The 22,519-nt window shown below is 45.9% G+C and overlaps 4 protein-coding genes across 7 annotated transcripts; 2 read left to right on the top strand and 2 right to left on the bottom strand.

Moving 5' to 3' along the window:
- Positions 1 to 82: 82 nt before the first annotated feature.
- On the bottom strand, positions 83 to 4,281 carry LOC119213745 (dual specificity protein phosphatase 2-like). Of its 2 annotated transcripts, XM_037464789.2 has the most exons (6): positions 3,767 to 4,281; positions 3,584 to 3,672; positions 2,584 to 2,717; positions 2,342 to 2,498; positions 1,608 to 1,744; positions 83 to 1,309 (listed from the first exon to the last, which is right to left on the bottom strand). In XM_037464789.2, the coding sequence occupies exons 2-6, from the start codon at positions 3,616 to 3,618 to the stop codon at positions 657 to 659; spliced, it is 1,116 nt and encodes a 371-aa protein (XP_037320686.2). In that variant the 5' UTR covers positions 3,619 to 3,672; positions 3,767 to 4,281; the 3' UTR covers positions 83 to 656. The 2 variants fall into 2 exon arrangements, with proteins under 2 accessions (XP_037320686.2, XP_037320685.2); XM_037464788.2 differs by lacking the exon at positions 3,767 to 4,281 and having other exon boundaries at positions 3,584 to 3,758.
- Positions 4,282 to 5,974: 1,693 nt separating this feature from the next.
- On the top strand, positions 5,975 to 10,159 carry si:ch211-248a14.8 (uncharacterized). Its single transcript, XM_037466208.2, has 4 exons — positions 5,975 to 6,273; positions 7,186 to 7,393; positions 8,629 to 8,929; positions 9,031 to 10,159. The coding sequence occupies exons 1-4, from the start codon at positions 6,257 to 6,259 to the stop codon at positions 9,435 to 9,437; spliced, it is 933 nt and encodes a 310-aa protein (XP_037322105.2). The 5' UTR covers positions 5,975 to 6,256; the 3' UTR covers positions 9,438 to 10,159.
- A 192-nt stretch (positions 10,160 to 10,351) lies between these two features.
- ecd (ecdysoneless homolog (Drosophila)) lies at positions 10,352 to 14,948 on the bottom strand. Its single transcript, XM_037466207.2, has 14 exons — positions 14,785 to 14,948; positions 14,461 to 14,685; positions 14,256 to 14,373; positions 14,035 to 14,122; positions 13,629 to 13,807; positions 13,290 to 13,482; positions 13,021 to 13,149; positions 12,791 to 12,916; positions 12,556 to 12,641; positions 12,375 to 12,478; positions 11,819 to 12,080; positions 11,604 to 11,671; positions 11,323 to 11,516; positions 10,352 to 11,143 (listed from the first exon to the last, which is right to left on the bottom strand). Exons 2-14 carry the CDS (start codon positions 14,663 to 14,665, stop codon positions 10,901 to 10,903), a joined length of 1,995 nt encoding a protein of 664 aa, XP_037322104.2. The 5' UTR covers positions 14,666 to 14,685; positions 14,785 to 14,948; the 3' UTR covers positions 10,352 to 10,900.
- A 239-nt stretch (positions 14,949 to 15,187) lies between these two features.
- On the top strand, positions 15,188 to 22,483 carry fam149b1 (family with sequence similarity 149 member B1). 3 transcript variants are annotated; one of them, XM_037466233.2, is made up of 16 exons: positions 15,188 to 15,708; positions 16,048 to 16,164; positions 16,701 to 16,845; positions 17,020 to 17,168; positions 17,337 to 17,480; positions 17,600 to 17,761; positions 17,853 to 18,034; positions 18,153 to 18,295; positions 18,906 to 18,974; positions 19,423 to 19,535; positions 19,718 to 19,927; positions 20,556 to 20,679; positions 20,813 to 20,938; positions 21,129 to 21,210; positions 21,515 to 21,655; positions 21,808 to 22,483. In XM_037466233.2, the coding sequence occupies exons 1-16, from the start codon at positions 15,662 to 15,664 to the stop codon at positions 21,888 to 21,890; spliced, it is 2,037 nt and encodes a 678-aa protein (XP_037322130.2). In that variant the 5' UTR covers positions 15,188 to 15,661; the 3' UTR covers positions 21,891 to 22,483. The 3 variants fall into 3 exon arrangements, with proteins under 3 accessions (XP_037322130.2, XP_037322129.2, XP_037322131.2); XM_037466232.2 differs by having other exon boundaries at positions 21,512 to 21,655; XM_037466234.2 differs by lacking the exon at positions 18,906 to 18,974 and having other exon boundaries at positions 21,512 to 21,655.
- The last annotated feature ends 36 nt before the right edge of the window (positions 22,484 to 22,519 follow it).

Below are 22,519 nucleotides of genomic sequence, written 5' to 3'. Positions count from 1 at the left end.
CCTCTGAATTTCATGGTATGGTAAAATTAAGACGAAAAAAAAAGAACATTCTGATGTAAAACACTTTATATACACTTTATTAATATGTATATTCTGTCAACTATCGTCAAGCAAGACAGGATCATGTTACACTGAGTTGACAAAGTTCGTATTCAGCCATCCCGGTAATGTAATCCTACAAATAGAATGATACCATTCATCTAGTGAAGCTGCAACTGTGCAGAAAAACCCAGTTTAAAAACAACAAATAGACATTTAAGAAATTGTTCGGTATAGCCCTAAATATTTGTGTTGCCGTTTTCCATTTTATGTTTAGAGGAGATGGAGATTAATCTGATTCAGCTCATTGATACAAGATAAGAGAACTTTAACTACACCGACGGAACTTCTTGTGCCAGGGATTGCCAGCAGATTAATATATATAGAGAGTATAAAGCGTAATATTAACAATAGTGTGGAATGAAATAACCAAACAAATTCAGTAGAATAATTCAAATGGAAATAGTAAATTACAGAAACATAAGTGCGTGAGAGGTAACACTAACACCAGCGGCTAATAGAACAACAATAAGATAAATCTGCCTGTGGTATTTCTAAAATGAGAACTGGCTGGTCCAGGGTAGCGTCCTCCTCTCCACTCCCCCTCCTCGCTCCGGTCACCGCCGGATGTCGTTAAGGGAGGTGATTTTGCTCCCAAACAGCAGCTCCTCGTAGCTCAGCAGCTGACGCAGGAAGTTCATGTTCGGCGCCGAGCACGCCCTCCTCTCCTTCAGCCAGCGCAGGGCGTGGAGCAGCGACCAGCGGCGGTGCTCCATGAGGAAGGCCAGCGTCACGGCTGAGCTGCGACTCCTGCCCGCGCTGCAGTGGACCAGGACGCGGCCGGCGGGGTCGCCCATCAGGGCCGAGCTGATGAACCTGGAGGCCAGCGGCAGGGCCTCCACCAGCTCCTGCTGGGCGTCGTCGCTCAGACGCAGCCGCAGGTAGCGCAGCGTGCCGGGGAAAGCGTCGGGCCAGTTGGCCGTGGCGTTGACCACGTGCGTGATGTGTAGGTTGTTGATGATGCGGTAGTCGGAGGCCTGCGAGGCGGAGCCCTGGAAGAGAGCCTCTTCCAGGATCTCGGACGGGTAGATGGTGAGAGTGTGGCGCTCGGCTTCCAGCAGGACCATGAGCGGCGTGCAGAGGAAAGGGTAGAGGGCGTGGAAGGCCGAAAACCCCCCCAGCAGGATGACGGGATCCATTCCCAAACTGCTGAGCTGGAAGAAACAGTGCAGGAGGTCCGGGGAGTCCGTCCTGGCCTTCGCACTGCCCACTGCAGGAGGCACAGAAACAGACAGTCAGCTGGATGCCAATGCTACTGAGAGCCTTCAGCACAGGACCTTGACAAAAAATGCTACGGCGTGCATGCTATTGTTCCCCGATGACTAAGTAGAGCATTGTGTCAAATTGTTATTGCATGGGAACAGCTGAGATTGGTGGGAATGTCATCAGTGTCACAGGTCATTGGTCAGGAAAACACACTGTTCAGCGGTTTATCAGGAAGGTTCAATAAAAGCCTCAAAGGTCAGCTTGTTATTGGTGTCAGCGTGACAGTGTGAGGTTTTGCTGACCTGGGCTGCATCCTTCCTCCGCATACAGCAGTATTGTCGAGTACTTCTGCAGTTCAACGCAGCTCACCAGACAGCCCAGCACCGGGTGGATCACCGTCACGGCGGCCCGCGCCGTCACCACGTGACTGTCCTCGTACCTGACGGACAAATTCCAAAAAGGTTGTGTATCCTAACGGCAGCGGGCAACTTTCCGCGTTGAGCACTTTTCTCCAAGCATTGAGGTCCGGGATGTTTTGTCTGTTTCTGCTGACGATGTGTAATGAAAAGACTAAAACCATCCCAGTCGTTGCTTTGAAGAAAATAATAGGCAAAGTAATTATCTTACCGGCCCGCCTTCGTTTTAATTAAAGGCCCTGTCGGACAGTGCAAACAACAAAGTGGCTCAATGACGGGCAGCGATGGAGCCTTAAGGCACAGAGCAACAAGTGACAGCGTGTCAGGTTCAGAAACACAATACTATGTCAGTAGAATCAATTCATTGCTGATTTTCATCCTTTCATGAAGAAACCCATCAGAAAAAAAGCCAAGGTTTAAATTGATAAATAGCCAGGCAACGAGTTCCTGCACTAATTGGGAGGTCACCTTAAAAAGAACACTTTGCAGTAACACGTTATCCTGGACGAGAAAAGTGACACGTGAGCCCCCGGGCCAGATTGTGTTTGTTGATGGAGCGCCTTTCATTGCACAGCTGTTTGTTTATTGACTCGGTGTGAGGGCGAGACGACATTTCGGACCTCTCCGTGCTGCGGCAGTCCAGGATGAGGATGTAGTACGAGTCGTACAGGGCGGGCTGGCCCTCCTCGGCGCTCAGCAGGTTGTACACTTGCTGCGGGGTGATGTAGCCTCTCTCCACGTGCGCACTCACCGGGAAAGCAGGAACCAGCACCCTCTCTGGCTCACACATGAGAATAAAAAATAAAAAAAAACAAAGAGGGCACTCGGTGCACAAAGACAGCTTAGGGTTGCGACCTCTTACCGTTGTTCTGAATGGGCGCGACGGAGCAGCGGTCGCTGTCCGCGCCGCGGACCTCTCCGTCACAGATGCTGCCGCTCGCTGTTTCCGATGTGTTGACGGGCTCTCCGGAGCTTCCCCTGCAACTGTTGTTCACTCTGGCGCGGACACGGAGAAGTGCAACGTCAACACGGTCATACGGCAGCTTTGCAGGAGACCAAACTATCAAACAGACTCACCAAAGCAGCACAGCAAAATTCTTAAGAGTTCGTTTTCCAGTGTTGGGCAAAAGTGTTGAAATCACACTGCAAAAAGTTGATTCAATTCTTACAGAGTCAATTGTACGAAAGAGTTGGAGTCATCATCCAGTGTCAAGATCAGATTCCTTTGCAACACTTAGTAGAGTTAAACTAACTCTTTGATTTAGGTTTTAGCTGTAACTGTGCAGTGCCACACTCCTTGGTTTAACTCTACACACCAAAATCCTTAAAGTTAATTTTCCAGTATTAGGCAAAAGTGTTGAAGTGCAGAATTAAAATCACACTGCAAAAAGATTCAACTCTTATAGAGTCAATTGTACGAAAGAGTTGGAGTCATCATCCAGTGTCAAGATCAGATTCATTTGCAACACTTAGTAGAGTTATATTAACACTTTGATAGGATTGAAATGCAACTGTACAGTATCACACTTCTTGGTAGCAGATATAACTTGATGTAACATAGCGCAAGGGTTAGAGAGGGTGCGCCAAGAACTTCAGGGTTATTGGTTCAATCCCTGGCTCATCCATGATCAAATGCAAACGCTTGAGTATTGTTACATTTCAACTATATAAGAGTTAAAATTTGCTCTATAACAGCGTTAAAATGGCAACATTGACACCGTGCAGTGTGGACCCCATGGGACACTTCAAAAGTGTTAAAATTAACTCCAATAGTGTTTATTTTAGTCTGTCCATTTTGTTGTGTACTTTCTTTCGCTTTTCACAATTGTTATTTTTCTTTTTAAAGCAGCACGAGCCTTTACCTGGACAGTAGTACACCCATCTCCTTCCAAGTCATTTGGCAGATGCATCAGACGTTCCCAGCAGCCCCTCATTAGAAGAACATGCTAAGCTGAAAAAGCACAAAGAGACACTGTTATAAACGCACACTATAGTCTTTCCAAAAGTCCAACAAGGTGTGAACAGATAACGGGAAAAACATCCACTTTGTTGTTGCTGTGATTCTCACTCAGCGTCGCTTCAGCCTTGCCCTTAAATTAGCTGGTAGTCCGGGAAACGCAATAACGGTGAAGTGCTCTAAAGAGCAACGGGGTAGCTGGCTGTGACAGGTGATGAGATGAGACCACGGGGTAGGACACAGGGAAGTTCACTCCGGGTTAGTAGCCATCGTGAATGGTTAATTAACCGTGGCAAAAAGCAAATTGTAAATGTGAGGTTGTTACATGAAAACAGTAAAGTGATAAATATATATTTTATAGCTGGCTTTTTGTCAGGTCAGAGCATCCTCAGGAAGAAGTGTGTCTTCACAAACACATTCATCCACGATAACAACTTACTCACAATTTCAGAAACACAATAAAAGAATTATGAAGCCTGTCCCCTGTCACATGTCACCTCCAAACCAATGTAAACCATTTCAACTTCTTAGTTGCCTCATTGGAGTATTGACGTTTGTAACACAGTTTTAAATTTTTTTAAAAAGAGCCACATAAAACCAACACCACCAACTGACCTATTTTAGAAAATTAATTTGCTGATAAAAAAGAATCGTATTTTAACGATAATTGTTATCAAAACAGAGCATGACTGCCCCCCGTTGTGCTCCTGAGTGAACTACAAATAACAACCTGGTCCACACTGATTGGTCAGGAAAAAAAATATATGTATTTATGTCCACATATCGTCGATGTGCTTACATGTGATATACACTCACCGGCCACTTTATTAGGTACACCTGTCCAACTGCTCGTTAACACTTAATTTCTAAGCAGCCAATCACATGGCGGCAACTCAGTGCATTTAGGCATGTAGACATTGTCAAGACAATCTCCTGCAGTTCAAACCGAGCATCAGTATGGGGAAGAAAGGTGATTTGAGTGACTTTGAACGTGGCATGATTGTTGGTGCCAGAAGGGCTGGTCTGAGTATTTCAGAAACTGCTAATCTACTGGGATTTTCACGCACAACCATCTCTAGGGTTTACAGAGAATGGTCCGAAAAAGAAAAAACATCCAGTGAGCGGCAGTTCTGTGGGCGGAAATGCCTTGTTGATGCCAGAGGTCAGAGGAGAATGGCCAGACTGGTTCGAGCTGATAGAAGGGCAACAGTGACTCAAATAACCACCCGTTACAACCAAGGTGGGCATAAGAGCATCTCTGAACGCACAGTACGTCCAACTTTGAGGCAGATGGGCTACAGCAGCAGAAGACCACACCGGGTGCCACTCCTTTCAGCTAAGAACAGGAAACTGAGGCTACAATTTGCACAAGCTCATCGAAATTGGACAATAGAAGATTGGAAAAACGTTGCCTGGTCTGATGAGTCTCGATTTCTGCTGCGACATTCGGATGGTGGGGTCAGAATTTGGCGTCTACAACATGAAAGCATGGATCCATCCTGCCTTGTATCAACGGTTCAGGCTGGTGGTGGTGGTGTCATGGTGTGGGGAATATTTTCTTGGCACTCTTTGGGCCCCTTGGTACCAATTGAGCAACGTTGCAACGCCACAGCCTACCTGAGTATTGTTGCTGACCATGTCCATCCCTTTATGACCACAATGTACCCAACTTCTGATGGCCACTTTCAGCAGGATAATGCGCCATGTCATAAAGCTGGAATCATCTCAGACTGGTTTCTTGAACATGACAATGAGTTTGCTGTACTCAAATGGCCTCCACAATCACCAGATCTCAATCCAATAGAGCATCTTTGGGATGTAGTGGAACGGGAGATTCCCATCATGGATGTGCAGCCGACAAATCTGCGGCAACTGTGTGATGCCATCATGTCAATATGGACCAAACTCCCTGAGGAATGCTTCCAGCACCTTGTTGAATCTATGCCACGAAAAATTGAGGCAGTTCTGAAGGCAAAAGGGGGGCCAACCCGTTACTAGCATGGGGTACCTAATAAAGTGGCCGGTGAGTGTATGTGTTACTATACAGATATATTCATTCAGGCTCATTCAGGAGGGGAGAGGGGGGTGACGTCACGTTGAGTTTTTTTCAACATAAACTACAGCAATAGACCTATCCATTCACGAGATATGTGTTTAATATGGGGGTGTGAATGCAAAAAAGGGGACATTCCCCTCCGGAAGCGTTCTATCTGTCACGATCACACGCGAACGCGTAATGAAACGTGACCGCGCACGGACGGACTCCCGCGATGCTGCCGCACGTGCGTCCCGGTATGAAGCCGACTTTTAACAACCTTCCACCGGGATGGCCTCCTCCGGAACGAGATAAGATAACCGGAGCTGGTAGGACCAAAGTCCATCAGGACACACAACTGACGAGGTCAACGTCCGCACCTGGAGCGCAGAGAGGCTCGCGCAGCGCAAATGGCGCGACGCGTTCGTTGAGATGAATGAAAACGTACATTAGTGTTGGGGTTGTTGTGAGAGTGTTGTCATCAGCAGATGTCAACCAGTCAAACGGAGTTGTTCCAAGTGTGAGAAGACGAAGAACGGTTTCATGGCGAATTTCAAATGGTGAGTAGAGTTTGTGTTTCTCCTGCTTGTATCTGTAAAAAAAAAGTGTATAATTTAGCAACACATTTCTATACATTTTTACATGTTTTTATACAATTTATTATACTATTTGGGGGGGGGGGGTTACATAAAAAAAGAAATCTTGAACTTAATTTAATAAAAAATCAAAATAACGTGTCCTTACTATGAATATGACACAATCAATATACAAATAGATATTTCCAGAAAGAGCCTCAGTTTTGGGCCTCCGCTTCCACATCCATCAATCAGACAGAATTTAGAAAAAACATTGAATTAAAAAACATTTTATGCATGAGTAGCATTGACAGAAATAAAAAAGCAGAAGTAGTTTTTGCTAATGGTGTAGATTTAGACCTGGGAATACTAATCACTTATGTTTATAGTTAGTTAATAGTTTTAGGGCTCCCCTGTAGTCAGTTCATAGCAAAGCGACAGCTAATGGTTAACCGAGGACACACTGAATGCTTTACTTGTTTGTATTGTTACTGTCGTGTGAAATTCTCTTTTTCCCACACAGTGACATTGGCACAAAATGACAGCATGTCTTTAGTGGATAAGTTCTCGTATTCTGGCAACACAAAGGCAAATCATGCAGCCAACTGTGTCCTCACAGCTAAACCCTATTTGCACACGGCAGCCGTTTGCTGCCATTAAATTTATGACAGCCGTCATCCCAACAAAGAACCTTTCTCCACCTGATGGTCATTAAAGAAATGCGTTAAAGCACAATCTGGTTTTAAATTTGTTCTTGTTTTGAATTTTATTCATTTATTTTTGGCTCAGTGAAATTGTCTTTTTTCAGTGTTAAGTAAAAATGTCTCACCAGGTTGCACTCTTACAGCTTCTTTGGTGTTATTATGTGATCTGTACAACAAGTTCCCATGTGCGCAGTTGCTGGAGGAGGGGATGGTGCGCTTCGGCCTTCCAGGGTCTTTTGTCTGACCACGCACTGAAGTCCCTGCTTCGCACCCTGGCCCCCACCCTGTGCCTGGCGGGGGTGATGGTTTACGCCCTGGCAGATAAACTCAGAGACTTCGTGGCCGGCGTCTTCATCCCACAGTACCACTTCCCCTATGCACTGGCTCTCTGCTTTGCCCAGGTTGGTGGTCGTGCTTTATTATTTCTATAATGAATCAATGGAATATGGAGGCACTGTTTGTCCAACCAGCGGCGTATTTTAATAATTATAAAAAAATAAAACAATAATGCACACTAGTTCTCCCCTGCTGTTATGTTTACACAGAGTATTGTGTGATATGACAGGGGGGTAGTGTGCCTTTATAGTATTTTATTTGTAGTAAACAGACAGGCAATAGTCATCAATTATGTTGATGCTGAAGGACCATAATTGAAAAGTCACAGTGTATTTATGTAAAAGACACTATAAGAAAAACGAAAATAATTACTATTTGTACTCCTACTACTAAGGATAAGAATTCATTGACAATTTTTCAAAGAAAAAAAATGTATTTCATGTATTTTATTGGATTGTTATAAATCATTGATGTAGTTAACTTCTCACCTGTTTGATGTAGTGCCAGCTGCTGTAATAATGGTGTCAGTATTTACTGTGTGTGTGGCGGCTGATTTGAAGGACCTCAGGGGTTATGTGTTGATTAACACATTTTAACCAAAATGCTGCTCAAAGGACGGAGATGTTAATGTGTTGAGTGTTCCGACTCACCTTGACGGTAAACATATGTTTATTATGGATTTAAAGTAAATGCTAAATACTTAATCACAAAGCGAGTTCAAGATACTTTTGAATTCTCACGAAGTGCTTAATCCACAAATTTTCACCACACTTCATTTTAACAGTTGAAACTTGTAATGTGAGTTCATGAAAAGTATAGAACTACAACATTTGTGATGAACAATTCTTTGTATAATCATTAATAAATAAATAGATTAATAAATGACAACGCATGACAACAAAGAAAATAATAGAAATAAATTAAAGGGTTTGGACGCCTATTAAACTTTCCTTTCATTTCAGTAGAGGGTTCTGAAGAAAAGAGACCAAGAGGTTCTGTAAACACCATCAAGCCTCAATACAAAAGGACATGAATGGATATGTGGCAGCGTATTTCAACTATGAGTAAAAGATATGCATCAAGCTGTATTCTAATTATTTATTACAGTAAAGAATATATTAAAACACATTGCATTGATCAGATTCAGAATCTGTTTCATCAGCTCAACGTACATACGCAGAAATAGTCAAATAAACAAAATAAACAAAGAACAAGAACAATATTAATGTCGATTGTCTAACTTCTATTAAGCATCTAATTAGCAGCCTCATACTGACAGTATTTGCATGATCTCGTCCAGGTTCTGCTCTCCCTCTTCGTCTTAAATCTCCTCCACGTCCTGGATGTGGTGCCTCTGAAGCGTTACTCCAGGTCGCTGGGGGAGAAGGTGCTGGTGCCCTCCATCTGCATGGGCATCCATGCCGTGCTGGCCACGTGGGCCAAGGCCAACTGCTCAAGCGTCAGCCTCTTCTCCCTCACCCAGCCTCTGCTGCCCGTGGCCACCGCGGCTTTCAGTTTGTGTCAGAAGCCGGCGTCCCCTCCGTCCCTCGTCGTCTCTGTTCCCATTTCCATCCTGGGCGGAACATCTCTTGTCGTCACGGGTAAAAAGATATTAGTTATTCAGAGGCGGAACGGATGGTCCTTCGCCCTCTATTTGACCATGTGTCCGTCTCTCTCTCTCTCTCTCTCTCTCTGTGTGCAGCCTGCAGGGATCTGTCAGGTGTGGAACCCCTGGAGTACATGTACGCGCCTCTGGCTTTGATCCTCCACAGCGTGTCTCTGACTTGGCTGGCTAAGGTGTCTGAGGCCGAGCGACGCAACTCCCCCGGCGCCCAGGCCTCCATGTTTGACATCTACCACGTCCAGCTGGTGAACCAGAGCTGGCTGCTGGGCCTCTTGTGGCTGCTGCACCCGGACAGCCCCCGGCAGGTGTTGGGTCACAGCAGCTGGCGGAGCCTGCTCTTCCACGGATACCTGCTGGCTATCCTCCTGCTCGGCGCGGCGTTGAACTTCGTGGTCGCCGCGGCGGCCCTGAGCGCCTCGCCGATCGCCGCCGCGCTGCTGCACTCGGCGAGGCCGCTGGTGCAGCCGTTCCTCCAGCTTTTGTAGGCCCTCCCCGATGGTCGGCGAAGGACGTGGGGCGCTGGGCCACACGGCGCAGCAGGAGGGGACTAAAAGGGGGTCCGACAGAACGCGCTACTCAGATGACATGGAGAATTTTAGCAGATTGTAAACATGATAGTATATTGTAAAAGCTGAACGGGTCAAGGATTTACAATTCAATTCATCACATGACAGGTTACTTATTTAAGACACCACTGGAATATTTTTATTGCCATAAATATTTATTTTAATACTATATGCACTTCACATGCTCTTTTTTAACACATCTCTATTTAGGATATTGTCACCTCTGTTGGTGCTTATACTGCACAAGTACATTGAGGATTCTTTTAGTAAAAGGTTTTGAAACAGTATGAACAGAACATTTGTTTAAAAACCAATAGATGCAATAGATGCTTCCTTAATGGGAGAGCAGCCGTTTCCGAAAAAGCAATAAAACGTGTTGCACTCAGGTCAAACAACACAAGCTTTATTTTAGAGCTGAAACTAATATCAAGCATTTTTTGATGTTTATTCATGAAAAGCAATTTTTTTTTGTTTGGGATAGGGCACTCAAGACTATTGGACAAAATTGTACCTGTGACATAACTTACTGAACAGTATTTAAGCCTTAAACTCAGATGTTCACCCTCGGGTCATTTATTTGAACTCAACAGAGTTTTAAATGCTGCCTTAACCGTGTTGAAAATGTCTAAACAAAGACTGAATTGAGTTGTTTTTCCAAAAAGGTGAAATACTGCTGAAACAAGTCTACTTTAAGCTATTAATTAAAAATATGGTTGCATTTTTATTCATTTAGCTTCCTCTCAATGTATCACATTAAAAAAAGCAGATATTTCACATGCTGTAACAAATAAAATGCTAAAAAATCATTTGTATACATGAACTAAACTGAAATCTCAATTTTCAAAAATATTTATTGTTTTGTACACATACAAATGTAAATGCTGTCAAAAAACACACAAACCAACATTACACAAAACTGCACGTATTAGAAATTGTCAATAAACAGGATTAAATTGAAACTTAAGAACTATAATCACTTTTTCTGAAGGTGGTGTTCTGCTTCATCCTGCTGTGGCACATTCAATCTCAATTGGGCTTTCTTCCAATGATTACTGATTTCATTTCTTTAAATTATTTGGTGGGGATTCGACCCTTGGATGAAAACATTTATTTGGACGCTGCCATGAACAATCATACATAAGTGATGCAGTCTAAAAATGTTAACTAACTGTAAACTACAAACACTGCAGGTTTACACACATTCAAAAAGAACATTGCTATAGTTGTTTTATGTCAGAAAAGCACCCTACTACTTTTTCATTACTAAAGACTGCGGATTTACAGTATTCCAAATGTTAAGGAAGGCATTTAGCTCACAACTGTAACGTGAGCCTCATTAGCTGCAGAGGGCTGATCCTCGCTGCGTATTCGGCTTCCTGTCTCTACGAGGGGTCCGAGTTGGGTGGAAGGTGAATACCAAGACTCTGCAGCAGGTTGGAGGCTGGTCCGGCCAGGCCCGACTGGCAGCTGAGGGACTCCAGCAGGTTTGTGACCAGATTCAGGTCGACGTCCAGTGGCTGGATCTCTTCCTCCTCCTCCTCCTCCTCCTCCTTTGTCTCGCCCCTCTCCCCTCCAGAAGCAGAGGAATGAGGGGAGCCATTGTCCAAGTCCACCTTGTTGTACTTCTGCAGGAAAGACAGTCGAGACAAAATGGCTGATTACTAGTCAGGTTGCACATGCATTATTTCACGTACGTTTTGAAGAAAGAAGAATATATCAAAGTCGAGGCTCAACATACAGTAAAAGTCTCATTGAATTGAACATTTGACAGGTTCTGTATGTGGATATGAAGTTCTGCATTTACCGTCAGATTAAAGCTTTGTCCTATATTAGTGCTCATCAGCTCCTGATCCATCTCATCCATGTATTTTCTGAGACCGTCCAAAGTTTCGGTCCCATTCATATCTGCATGACCTTCTAGCTCTTTCTCCTCATCTTCATCTTCATCGTCGTCGTCGTCGTCTAGATCATCTGAATCTAGCTCTTCTTCATTGCTTCCTATAGAAATACATTTTACAAAAAGACAGATTTCCGAAGAAGCTCCTGCTAATCGTTTTTACGTCTCGTTTCACATCTTCCACATACCGAGTAGTCTGTCCAGTGCTTTGGCCATGGAGTCAGGCTCTAAGCTAAAAGGCTGAGTAGAACTGCTCCTGGAATACAATTAAATACAATAGAATACATTAGCTGGACGGGATAAGAGTGTGCATGCACTACCATTTGGACCAGGATGTGCCTCTAAATGTGCCTTTGAAGATCTTGGTTTGGTATGGTCAAAATCCGCGAGGAGTCAGTCTCACCAGGGAAGTTCAGCACCCTCATGTGACGACATGGCGTTTAGGAAGTTCTTCATCCCTTGACTGACTGCTACCAGGCTGTAGCTGGCCTCCTCTTCCTTCTTGTCATCCTCCGCCTCCTTTCTCCCCTCCTCTGCACCCCCGACATTCTGTGTCCCCCGTTTGGTAGAACTGGAGTGTTGGCTGCCAACATCAGCTCTGCCCACACTCCTCTCCTGCAACATGCGCTCCAGATCCTGAGTTGTGATATCCAGCCAGCTGTCACCTGGGGATAGACGCAAAGACCAAATTGTTAAGGAAAATGCTCAAAAGAGAGCGAGGGTCGAGAATGGAGGACAAAAAAAAATCTGAAAGAACATGGGAGGAGGCAGAAAACCCCAGCTGGCAGCGGCAAAGGCTCCATCGACGAGTTCAGACATTATGATACTTAACCTCTGCTGTCTGGACTTGTAACCAGTCTACCCAAATATAACAGACAAATTAAGTCAGTGTGATGCACTTAAAAACCTGTGCACCCCAAATTGGTGTGTTTCATTATTATAAAGACAGTTTCACTCACTGTCCTCTTGGGGGAGCTGTGCTTCTTGTTTCTTCAGCTCCTCCAAGTTGATCGGACCGCAGCTGTGCAGCAGCTGGAGGACCTCCTCCCCCGGGGACAAAGCACTGAGAAACACAGGCAGGCACATTCACACAGTCTGTCTATACACGCATGCACGCACGCACACACACACAGTACTCACCTTGATTTTGAGGCAACAGACTGTTTGAAGAAATTTTCCGCAGATCTTGCCAATTCTCTGTAATGAGCCGAACCTTCAAGTTCTTCCTGCATTTGACAACAAAAGTTATTTCTCCATAGTTCATATATGCCGAGTATATAACATATTTAACAATGTGTGATTTTTTATAATCCTCCAGGTGTGATGAGGTAGCTACTATTCCTCTTGGCCTCATCAATCAAAAAGTGTGACTAACCCTGAAGTAGCCGTTAGCTTTCAGACTGTCCACGAAGCCTTTCCACTGAGGGTTACAACTGACGGGGGCATCGGGCTCTGATGATGGAAGTCTACACTTACAGCAGAGGATCTCAAAGCCATGGGCCTGGGACACACACACGCACACAATCAAATACAACACTAAATGCATTCTACCAAATTAATATATTGTGTCATTCCAAAAGAAACAAGAAACGGTTGATGGCTCACCAGTTTCATGCCGAGCTCATGGGATTTGTACTGGGGATGAGTGTGAGGAGGCAGCGTGAAGCCGCTCCTCCTGTCTGGAGTGAACTGCTGCTGCTGCAGCTGGGCGTACAGGCATCGGGTGAATGTCACCTAGAAATAGACATACAGTATGGTGTAAGGTTACTGTTAAAATAAAAGGTTATTAAAAACAGAAACAGTAATTGAAGTAAACCACACTGAAGCAAACTTTTGAAATAATTCCCTCTCATCATGTCATGCAGTCCATTTACCGAGGTGAGGACTCTTGTGTCAGGTGGGAAGGTCTTGAAACTTCGACACGCCTGTAGATCTACTGGATCCCGCAGGTAGAACGCCGACACTGCCGGGGCGACCAGGTCTGGCCGTTGTGACAGCACCATGGCGATAGTTGAAGGTATGAAGCAGTGGGCACGATGCAGGTCAACTTTTATCTTCTCTGGGTACCTGGGTAGAGAGCAGAAATTGATATGCTATTTTTTAAATTACTGGTGGTGGGGAAAGAGCATACACACTGGAAACTTAATTACATTGAATTTATAACACATTATGTGCATAAAAAAGTAGTTGAACACATGGAGTATTCCTCTCACCCCTCTAACCGCTTCTTCAGGGCTGAACGTATCTTGTGGCTTGCCAGACAGGCCCCTGAATGGGTGGAGAGCATTGATGTAGCTTGTTCCACACATGGTACAACATCTTTTGAGACTCCCACTGGACTGGATTTTGAGGGACATGGCAATATATGCAATTCCCCCCTGTAGAGAAAGACCTGCAAAGATAGTCGGTGAAACAAGTAAAAGGTTACACTTCAGGTAAATACAGATTATGGGTGATACGAGTAATTCTACATGTTTTTTGAAGGTACATACACTTGTGATTATGAATCATCTGAGAAGTGGTGTATAAATCACCACTTTTAAGGTGTGGGTTGGGAGATGGTTCTAATTGAAGGGCTAAGACTAGAAGATTGAAAAAGATGTAATGTGTAAAACTCACCCTGTTTTCACTGGTGTCTGGACTCAGCCACTTGGGAAGATAATCGGCTGCTTCAATGAGAAGAAACTCTCCATCGTTGTCCTCAACCCTTCACACACAAAATGGAAGATAATCAGACAATAAACAACTGAAACAGATACATGTTCATGTACTGTAATGTGAGATTTACATTTTGGGATTTCTATTCTTTATTTCATAAAAATAAACCAGTTTTGACTCACTTGGCTATGAGCTCTGGGAAGCCTTCTGTGATTTGCTGCAAAAGATAAACAACAAACCACTCGTCCTCCACATTGTCCCCAAACTGAGTGCTCCCTCCAATATGAGCAGGTACACCAGCTTTAAACACAGCAAATGTATGCATATATCGTTAAGAGTACCAATATTGAAATGAATTCATCTCTGATGTGCTGTACAACATAATACCTTTCTCAGGATGATACTTGAGGTTGAATGACTGATGCTGCCAGATGTATTGTATCAGAAGTGAGGCAACCTTTGCCAAAACCTCCTCTACCAGATGTGTGAGGTGTTCCTCAGTCTGCTGTGAAGTTGAACTGTCTGTCTGGATCCAGAAGAGTTTGTACTGAACCACGTCTTCCTGAATCGTTCTTCTCTGCAGGTTGTCCATTGTAGATTTTAAATGACTGACTAGTCAAGTTGAAAGTAGCAGTGAAGTGAAGTTAAGGTTTAGTAAAGGCTCAAGTAACAGTTAACGACAAACACTTTAATACATCTTAAGTGTCTTACCTTGTTTGGTTTATAAGTGTGAGATAGTAGGCCAGAGAGATTTAAAAATGGGCGAGAAATTAAACATTATTTAATCTAATTTCTCCATTTCTACGAACGTTGCTAGCACGCCATCTGTCAATGTTTAGGTCCTACTGTGAATTCCACTCGACTGCCACAAGCATTTAAGAACAAACGTTCCTACGTATTTCACTTATTTCTCTGCTGTACTGATATAAACAACTGCCGCTATAACGAATGTACATAAAAATGAAACAAACGACTGCTGAAGTTAATTTAAATGTCATTAGTAATTACACAATTCGCATTACAGTTACAGTTCAGTTGAATTTACCAACAGCAAGCGAATACATTTCAGGGACGCACGTATGCAGCGCGATGCACGCTGGGAGTTGTAGGGAAATTACTGATCATCTCGCCTCTATTTTGCGGCAGTCCGAAATCTATTTCCCAAGAGACAACGGAGCTGCGTATCCATGACAGCGTTATTATTGTTGTTGCTGGTGCTAACATTAGCATCAAACTCCTCCGAGGTGGCGACATGTCGCTCCACTAACGTTATATTTTCAAATGTAACCGTAGTTGATTGGCAGCTTCTGGACCGCACAACGTGCTACTTTTAAAACATGCATAGCCGTTTGTACCTTGGTGATGGGTTCTCCACCACTAACATGTAACGTTAGCTGGCTTATAGCATCCTCCTAACAGCTTAGCATATGTTAGCCAAAGCCACGTCCAGCTTCCCCGCTTCAGGGGCGTTTATCCGCGGGCTGGAGGAAATGTCGGACCTCCCTTCGAACCGTTCCCAGAGAGTCCAGGACGCGGAGGCGAGAATGAGAGACGACGGCTTGAGCCTATAAACCGGAGACAAGGGAGAATGATTTCACGATACAACAGAAAACCTGTATCGCACAAACTTGAGATGTGAGTACCCAAAAAATAAAAAAAGAGTAACTATGAATTTACCAGCTGAGCCCTGTGAACACGGCTTTCCCAGCTGTGCGGGGTATGAAGGTTTTTATTATACAAGGAGTGACAATAATAGTTTTAGTCATCCTGCTGTCACACTAAAGTCTGTCGCCTGGTTCCGATTTAAGTCACTAAGTGACCCTATTATTACTTGTATACGATTCTAAAAAAAGAGGCAAAACACTATAAGCCCATCACCAACAATAAACAAGCCCCTGGCCCTTTCACAAATGTGATTACACGTATCACATTTATCATTAAACCTTTTTGATTGATTTTTCTTTTGTCACACAGACGTGGGTTGTCTCGCAGCAGCCTCGACCACCACCCTCTCCCAGAGGAGGCAGACGATGACCAAACGCCTCACCGGTACCTCCATGACCTCCAGGAAGCTGTCTCCGCTCACAACAGGTAACTGAGCCCTAACGAGAAGGGGAAAAACCTTTTCCCACGTACGGAAACCACTTGGGGGGCTATTTCACAAAATGACTCCTGGTTGTGTGTTGTAGAATCGTACATAGTCTTGAGAGGGCCGCTGGTTGTCTGGGCTTTTCGCCGTACGTAACATGACACGCGGAAGAAGTGGATTAATTGATATCACATTGCCTCCTTCGGATGCGCACTTAAAAGAATAAATAATGAGTCAGGCTGTTGGCATATTCAATTACTTTGACTTTTGCCCTTTATTTTCCACTTGAAATACGCCGAGGATGACATCAGCAACGCCCAGCAGTAAGTTTACGCAGCCACATAACAGAGACGAGGTTTATATTGTGAAGGTGTATATTATTAAACTTCCCGGGTGTATCGGACAGGTGGTGGTTAGCTGTGCGTACAGGGATTGTTGGAAACATGGATTGTGAACGACATCCCCCACATGAAAAGTGGTGAAACATTAGTTATCAGACCGAATATATACCCACTACTTCCTGTCCTTTTCTATGTAGCTCAGAGACGTCTGCTGCCTCGAGCCACTCCGACTGTCCCACCGTCATTTCAGTAGAATCCAACCAGTCCTGGTCCGGCATCCACAGCTCCGCAGGCACTGGCGTCTCCACAGAGAGGAGCTCGGTTTTCTCCTGGGGCTACGATGTAAGGTTACTCCTGAGAACATTATATGTAGTGGAGATTGCAGCCGGACTGTTTGCTGTCACACTAGAACCCGTGTACGATTATTAATAAATGCTGTGCTGAATGTAGGAGAACAGAGGAATGACTAACTGTCCTTCCCGCGTCTCCATCTCGTTTGGTTTTTCTGTCCCGCAGGAGTTCGACAAGGCAGCGTCGCGGCAGGTGCAGCAGATGTTTGAGGAGATCGACAGAGGGCTGTACGAGGGAGGACTCGGCGGGGGAGGGATGCTCCAGGGGCTGCAGGATGAATGTCAGCAGTGGGCCACGCGTTTCCCACATCTTCGGTATGTTACCCACGGCTCCCCACCAACCTCTTGACCTTTTAGTTCCGAGTAAAAGTGGGATCAAAACTAAATTCCTGTTTGTAGAGCCAAACCTGGGGAAAACACTTTTTGGAAATCCACTCGGGTATGAAAACAAATTGTGTATGTGTGTGTTTGTGTCGCACTCAGCATCCTGGGGACTCAGCTGATGTGTCCAAGTGACGAGGGCTTTCAGTGGTACGCTCCTTCCACGAAAGGCAGCTCCGCCGGCGGGCCGCCATCAGACAAAGAGAGCGGTGCAAAGTGCCTGGAGAAAGATACGGGTGGCGCAGAGTAAGTCTCCAACCCCATGGGTTGACAGCCCGAAGTCAACAGGACCTTGTGTCTGCGCGGGCACCGTTTAGTGGACCCGTGTGTACGTGCTTAACCGAGCCCTTGCCTTCGGCGCGAAGGTTGAACGTGCAGGGGAGGAAAGCGGCGCTGACCGAGGCCTCCTCGGCGGAGTGGGACGAGCCTCCCGGCTCCCCCGGGGGCTCCGGCAGTCGCGACAAGCCGAGAGTGATTGAAGCGGAGGGGCTGATGGAGGAGTACCTGGCTTACGACAGCAGGGACTTGTGAGTCACGTCGCCCCGGTTACACTCTGACGACCTACATCCAAAACCTCAGCCCCGGGAAAAACCATTTGTCCGCATCGCCCTCCTGCAGGGAGGACGAGTGGGAGCAGGGCAGTTCGGAGTCGGGTCGGAGGCATCACTCTCTGCCCCCTGTGTCCCCGTACCGGTGTCGGCGCCGAGCTGTCCTCGACGCGCTGTTCGACGATGTGTGGCGGCAGCTGGTCGGCTGGATGAAGGAGCTGGTTCAACGCCACTGGGAATACTGCACCTCGGGTAGGGCCGGACCGAAGGGTCCTCCGCGCGCGCCCCCCCCCCCCCCCCCCCCCCCGGCCCCCCGGCTCGCAATCGACAAAACCCTGCGTTCTGACGTGATCGCGTGTTTGATTGGCAGGCGATGAAAGGATTTGTGGGAACTTGAGCCCCGCGCCGCGGGACTCCCGGAACCCCTTCGTGCTGCTCTCCATGCTGCCGACGGTGCTGCCCAAACTCGGCCAGAGCAGGGTGCCCCCCCTCGCAGGCGGGCCGCAGTGTCAGGTCAGTTGTTGTACGGGAAGGGGGGAGGGGGGGGGGGGGGGGGGGGGGTGGCACCAGGCTGCGTCTCTGGAAGTAGGGAAACCTCATTTCACTTTACAGCAATTCAAAAATAAAAACAATAACATCTATTCTGTTTGGCCTTTTTAAAAGAAACGATTAAATGTGTGAAATGTCCCTCAAATGGCTGTATTCAAACATACAATTGAGTTTTCTTCGTGTAAGTTACTGCTTTTTATATCATGATGAAGATCGTTACGTCTGTCTCATTCGAGTTGACCTTTACCCGTTTTAAAGAAGACTTTAAAGTCGTTTCAGATTTGCGTGTCTCAGTTCTACTGTCCATCCCTCTTGCGCTCCGGCCTGTTGCTCTCAGTCTTTCAGTGCTAAAAGTTAATTAACGTGTTAATTCACTGTTTTCTTTCCTTCCCTCTCCACTCCCTGCCCTTGCCTTTGCCGACGTGTTTTTTGTACCTTCATGGTTTCTTTTGACTATTTTCCCCATCTTCATGTTGTTGTTTTTCTCTCTTTTCCTCCGTTTTCTTGCTTTCCTTATCCTTACCTTCCTTTATCCACTCTCTCCCTTTGGTGATGCCCCTTTTTCTCCTTAAAGAACACAAAGTCAAGGGGCTCAAAGCACAAGTCCAGACGGAAACCCAAAAAGCAGAAAAGGCCGTCCGCTGTATGTAACTCCGTCACTCACAGCCGAGATGGTGGTGTGTTGTGTGCACGCCGTCCATGCTGGCTCATTGTCTTTATCTGTATAATAAATGTCCTTGCACCATTTTTATTAAGCCAAAAGTATCACCAACATTATTTCAGTCACAACGAGAATGTTGGAATACTTTTTTTTTTTTTGCTAGTTACTGCTTTTGTTGCATTTTGTGAATATTATTATTGGCAGATATTGGGTGCTCCCTACCTCACAGCATGCTTTGACAATGTGCTGTATTTCAGATAAGAACTAAAATAACCGTGTGGCCACTGGCCTACTGATAATAAAATATTTGTATCTGACCCGTCTTTCCTCTCATAACATGTCTCATGTCCTTCCTGTCCTTTCACATCCCCTTTCCTTTCACCTTCCTCTCCTCTTATCTCACCACGTTGTTACCTCATCTCTGCTCCAGGCTGGACGGGTCCCAGTAGCAGCAGCGGCGACCCAGCAGAACCTCAATGACCTGATCGTGATCCACAGCATCCCTCTGCAGCAGAGGAACCTTGGCGTGCTGGATAGAAACCAGTAAGGACTCATTTTCATTCTTCCAACCAATGAGCATCGGTATCCGGATTATTTTGATCCTCCAATGGGAAAGGACGAGGTGTAGAAGGGCCGGGTTTGTGTCCCTGGTCCTGACACCATGTTTGGCACGGTGGAAATTCAGTGTTGCCCGCTCCTCTCTCTCCCCTCTCCTTGCTGCGCAGGGAGCCAGAGGAGCGGGCGTTCCACGGGCCGGGCTCCTGCAAACCGTGCCCCCGCAGAGCCCTGGAGCTCAGCTCGTCCTCGCTGTCCCGCCCGCCACAGTCGGCCCGGCGTAGAAACCCCGCCCCCCGGACCCTGCTGCCGCTCGTCCCCAGTCCCAGTCAGTCCTGCGCGGCGGGATCCATGGACGAGGTCATTCGAGGGACACGCCTGTGAGTTTAAGCCCCCCCCCCCCTCCCCCCGGTGGCGCCGCCCAGAGTCCCATCTCGATTTTCACTCTCTTTCTCCCCTCCGCGGCCTGTGAAGTTGTGAAAGAGGCAGAGTGAGATTACTTTGAAAACAGGCTCCCTTTCAACTTGCGCCTGACGTCTTATGGGAAGGCGCTTGGATAGAAGTTTCAAGTGTGAAACTTGTTATGAACTTGTTAAGAACTGCGGGCGAAGGAGTAAGAGCTTCAAGTGTGCCACGCAGTTTAAATGTTTCGATCTAAGGTTGAACTCAGTGAGCCCATGTTCATAACATTTTATGGCATCAAGGAAAAGTTTTACACGTATTTTCAGAGTCTGAAATATAGATGTATTTTTGGTTTTACTCATCATTTTCTAGCACTGTGACAAAAGTATTCATTACAGCACTAAAGAACAGTTCTTTCCTTTAAAAACAAAAAAGTACAACTCGACCTTTTTGGCTTTCATCCTCACACCTAAGCCGAGAAGTTCCCGCCACTCCCGCAGCTTTTTAAAACTTCTCCCCCCCCGCGTGGAAGTGGACGTTCGCGCCATCGATTCGCCGAACAATCCGTCTGCAGCTACTGCCCCCTGCGCTTGTCTCCTCCCACAGACCCACTGCCAGCGACTGCCTAACGTCTCCCGTGTTGCCCCGGAGCAGGAACACGCTGCTGCCCCCCATCGGCACTGGAGACCCAGAGTCGTCTCACTCGGGGCAGCAGTGCAAACCTGCCCAGGTAGAGTGAAACGGCACAGAACCGCAACTCCCCCCCCCCCCCCGACAACAAAAAGCTCGTTAATATACAGCCTAAAAGCAATTTAAACACACAAGTCACCTGCCGCGCTTGTCCGTTATTTCCCCCCGACCAGCGCCAGCGAGGCCCGTCCAGCCGCGCCCAGAGTGCTATCAATAACGAAGCCGGCAGTTCGGTACCGAGGGATCGTCACCATCTGCTGGACGTCTTCTCTCGGCCCAGCACCACTCACACATACAGGGTAGGAGGCATGCAGATTACTATCAAAGATCAATATCTCTCTGGAGAGACTGTTTTTTTTTTTGTAATAACCCGTTAAGTTTAGGTCGTAAAAGTGATATGTTGGCACAGTTTATCCTTGTGGATGATATGATCAATAGGAGTGTTTTTGTATCGGAGACCATGTGTTTGACCCTTTGCTTTATTTTCAGTCCGACACTCCTTACCGTCGCTCCTTCACGGTGTTGGACAACATCGGGCACGGGCGGCAAGGCAGAGCCTCCGTAGCCACAGGTCAGAAATTCCACCTCAGAAGGGTGGATATAAAAATGTCAAAACATGATGTGGCATATACCACAAACAGTGGCTCCTAAATAAATATATATTGTACATAGAAATGAAAATGTATTTATATCATTTCAAATATCCATTATTTTGAGCTATATTTCATCCCCAGGGTGGGAATCACTGACACTGTACATGTCTTTGGACTGTTTTGGGTTACTCTGCATGTGTACCCCCGTACTGCTGCTGCACATACCCGGGGCTTGCATACGTCCTTCGTGTCATTCACTTGTGCATTGATTCATTCCAGCAGACTCTCTTGGCATCGGCGTGACGGGCATCAGTCTCGGCATCAGCAGCTCGTCTTTCTTGGACTCGTTTACCCAGCACCCCGTGGGACACACGGCACACATCAAGGACGAAGAGGAGCCCGACCCACAAGCCCCCGTCCCAGGTCAGCGGGTTAAAGCGCCTGTTAAAAGTCTTCCAGCCTTAATAAACTTCTGAATGAAAGAGGTCGCAGCGGATGGTTTCAAGGGAGAATTACCTGCTGGTTAGATGATTTAAGTCAACCTCTTCATTTTCTATCTTTCCTCTTTCTCACAGCGACACTGGTGCCTGAGTCAGTCCCACCCCGGTCTCACACCAGGGGAGGCGTCTCAACCAGAGCCAGCAGGCCGGGCTTGTAGTTCTTACAAACTCCTTCAGCATTCATCTTTATTCCCCTCAACAAAGTACAACTCTCTACAGCATCTGTCTCCTTCTTTTTTCTTTTACAGAAGTAGCATATTGTGTATTTCATAGTATGCTTTGATGAAGTTTTTTGTTTGAGGCCTATTTTTGTATTTCAGAAATCAGCTCATGCGGCTGCCAAAACCAGTAACTTTGTATTTATGCTCTGAATGTGTATACACCTATTTATATGTGAATGTACAGCATATTGTCCCCTAAATGCTAAATGATTATGCAGGGAATACACATCCACTCCAACAGGGATAAAAAGCACTTTCTCTTCTCTCTGATGCTACATCATAGTTTGGTACCGTTTCTTTCATAAGGGACACTATTTTCAACTCAGTTTGTACGTTTCATCAAGAGGGAATGTGGTGGCTGAACATCTCTGTGGCTCACATGCTCTTACAGCTACACATCAATGTGTTGGAATCGAAGAAACTGAAGAACTATGGGATTATACCAATTACTGTATTTTGGGTACACATTCCTTATCACAAAGTCATCTGTAAACATCAGGGTTATTACACAAATAAAATAATAAATCTGAGCCATGCTGCACAAGTGACAAAACAATTTTCTTTTA

This window comes from Pungitius pungitius, chromosome 13, assembly GCF_949316345.1.
Source record: "Pungitius pungitius chromosome 13, fPunPun2.1, whole genome shotgun sequence".
Lineage (NCBI taxonomy): Eukaryota > Metazoa > Chordata > Actinopteri > Perciformes > Gasterosteidae > Pungitius > Pungitius pungitius.
The sequence above is the reverse complement of the archived record's forward strand: the minus strand, read 5'-3'. Positions and strand labels throughout refer to the sequence as shown.

What these genes read in the sequence shown, in the direction of transcription:
- LOC119213745 (XM_037464789.2), bottom strand. Translation starts at nt 3,618, where the DNA reads ATGACTTGGAAGGAGATGGGTGTACTACTGTCCAG. An exon ending in CGCGCCCATTCAGAACAACG is followed by an intron (nt 2,499 to 2,583) that starts GTAAGAGGTCGC and finishes TGTGTGAGCCAG; the next exon opens with AGAGGGTGCTGGTTCCTGCT. An exon ending in GACTGCCGCAGCACGGAGAG is followed by an intron (nt 1,745 to 2,341) that starts GTCCGAAATGTC and finishes TTTGTCCGTCAG; the next exon opens with GTACGAGGACAGTCACGTGG.
- si:ch211-248a14.8 (XM_037466208.2), top strand. An exon ending in TGGCTCTCTGCTTTGCCCAG is followed by an intron (nt 7,394 to 8,628) that starts GTTGGTGGTCGT and finishes GATCTCGTCCAG; the next exon opens with GTTCTGCTCTCCCTCTTCGT. An exon ending in AACATCTCTTGTCGTCACGG is followed by an intron (nt 8,930 to 9,030) that starts GTAAAAAGATAT and finishes CTCTGTGTGCAG; the next exon opens with CCTGCAGGGATCTGTCAGGT.
- ecd (XM_037466207.2), bottom strand. Translation starts at nt 14,665, where the DNA reads ATGGACAACCTGCAGAGAAGAACGATTCAGGAAGACGTGGTTCAGTAC. An exon ending in CAAGTATCATCCTGAGAAAG is followed by an intron (nt 14,374 to 14,460) that starts GTATTATGTTGT and finishes CTGTGTTTAAAG; the next exon opens with CTGGTGTACCTGCTCATATT. An exon ending in ATGAGCTCGGCATGAAACTG is followed by an intron (nt 12,917 to 13,020) that starts GTGAGCCATCAA and finishes TGTGTGTCCCAG; the next exon opens with GCCCATGGCTTTGAGATCCT.
- fam149b1 (XM_037466232.2), top strand. Translation starts at nt 15,662, where the DNA reads ATGATTTCACGATACAACAGAAAACCTGTATCGCACAAACTTGAGAT. An exon ending in CAGGCGGGCCGCAGTGTCAG is followed by an intron (nt 18,296 to 18,905) that starts GTCAGTTGTTGT and finishes TTCTCCTTAAAG; the next exon opens with AACACAAAGTCAAGGGGCTC. An exon ending in AGCAGAAAAGGCCGTCCGCT is followed by an intron (nt 18,975 to 19,422) that starts GTATGTAACTCC and finishes TCTCTGCTCCAG; the next exon opens with GCTGGACGGGTCCCAGTAGC.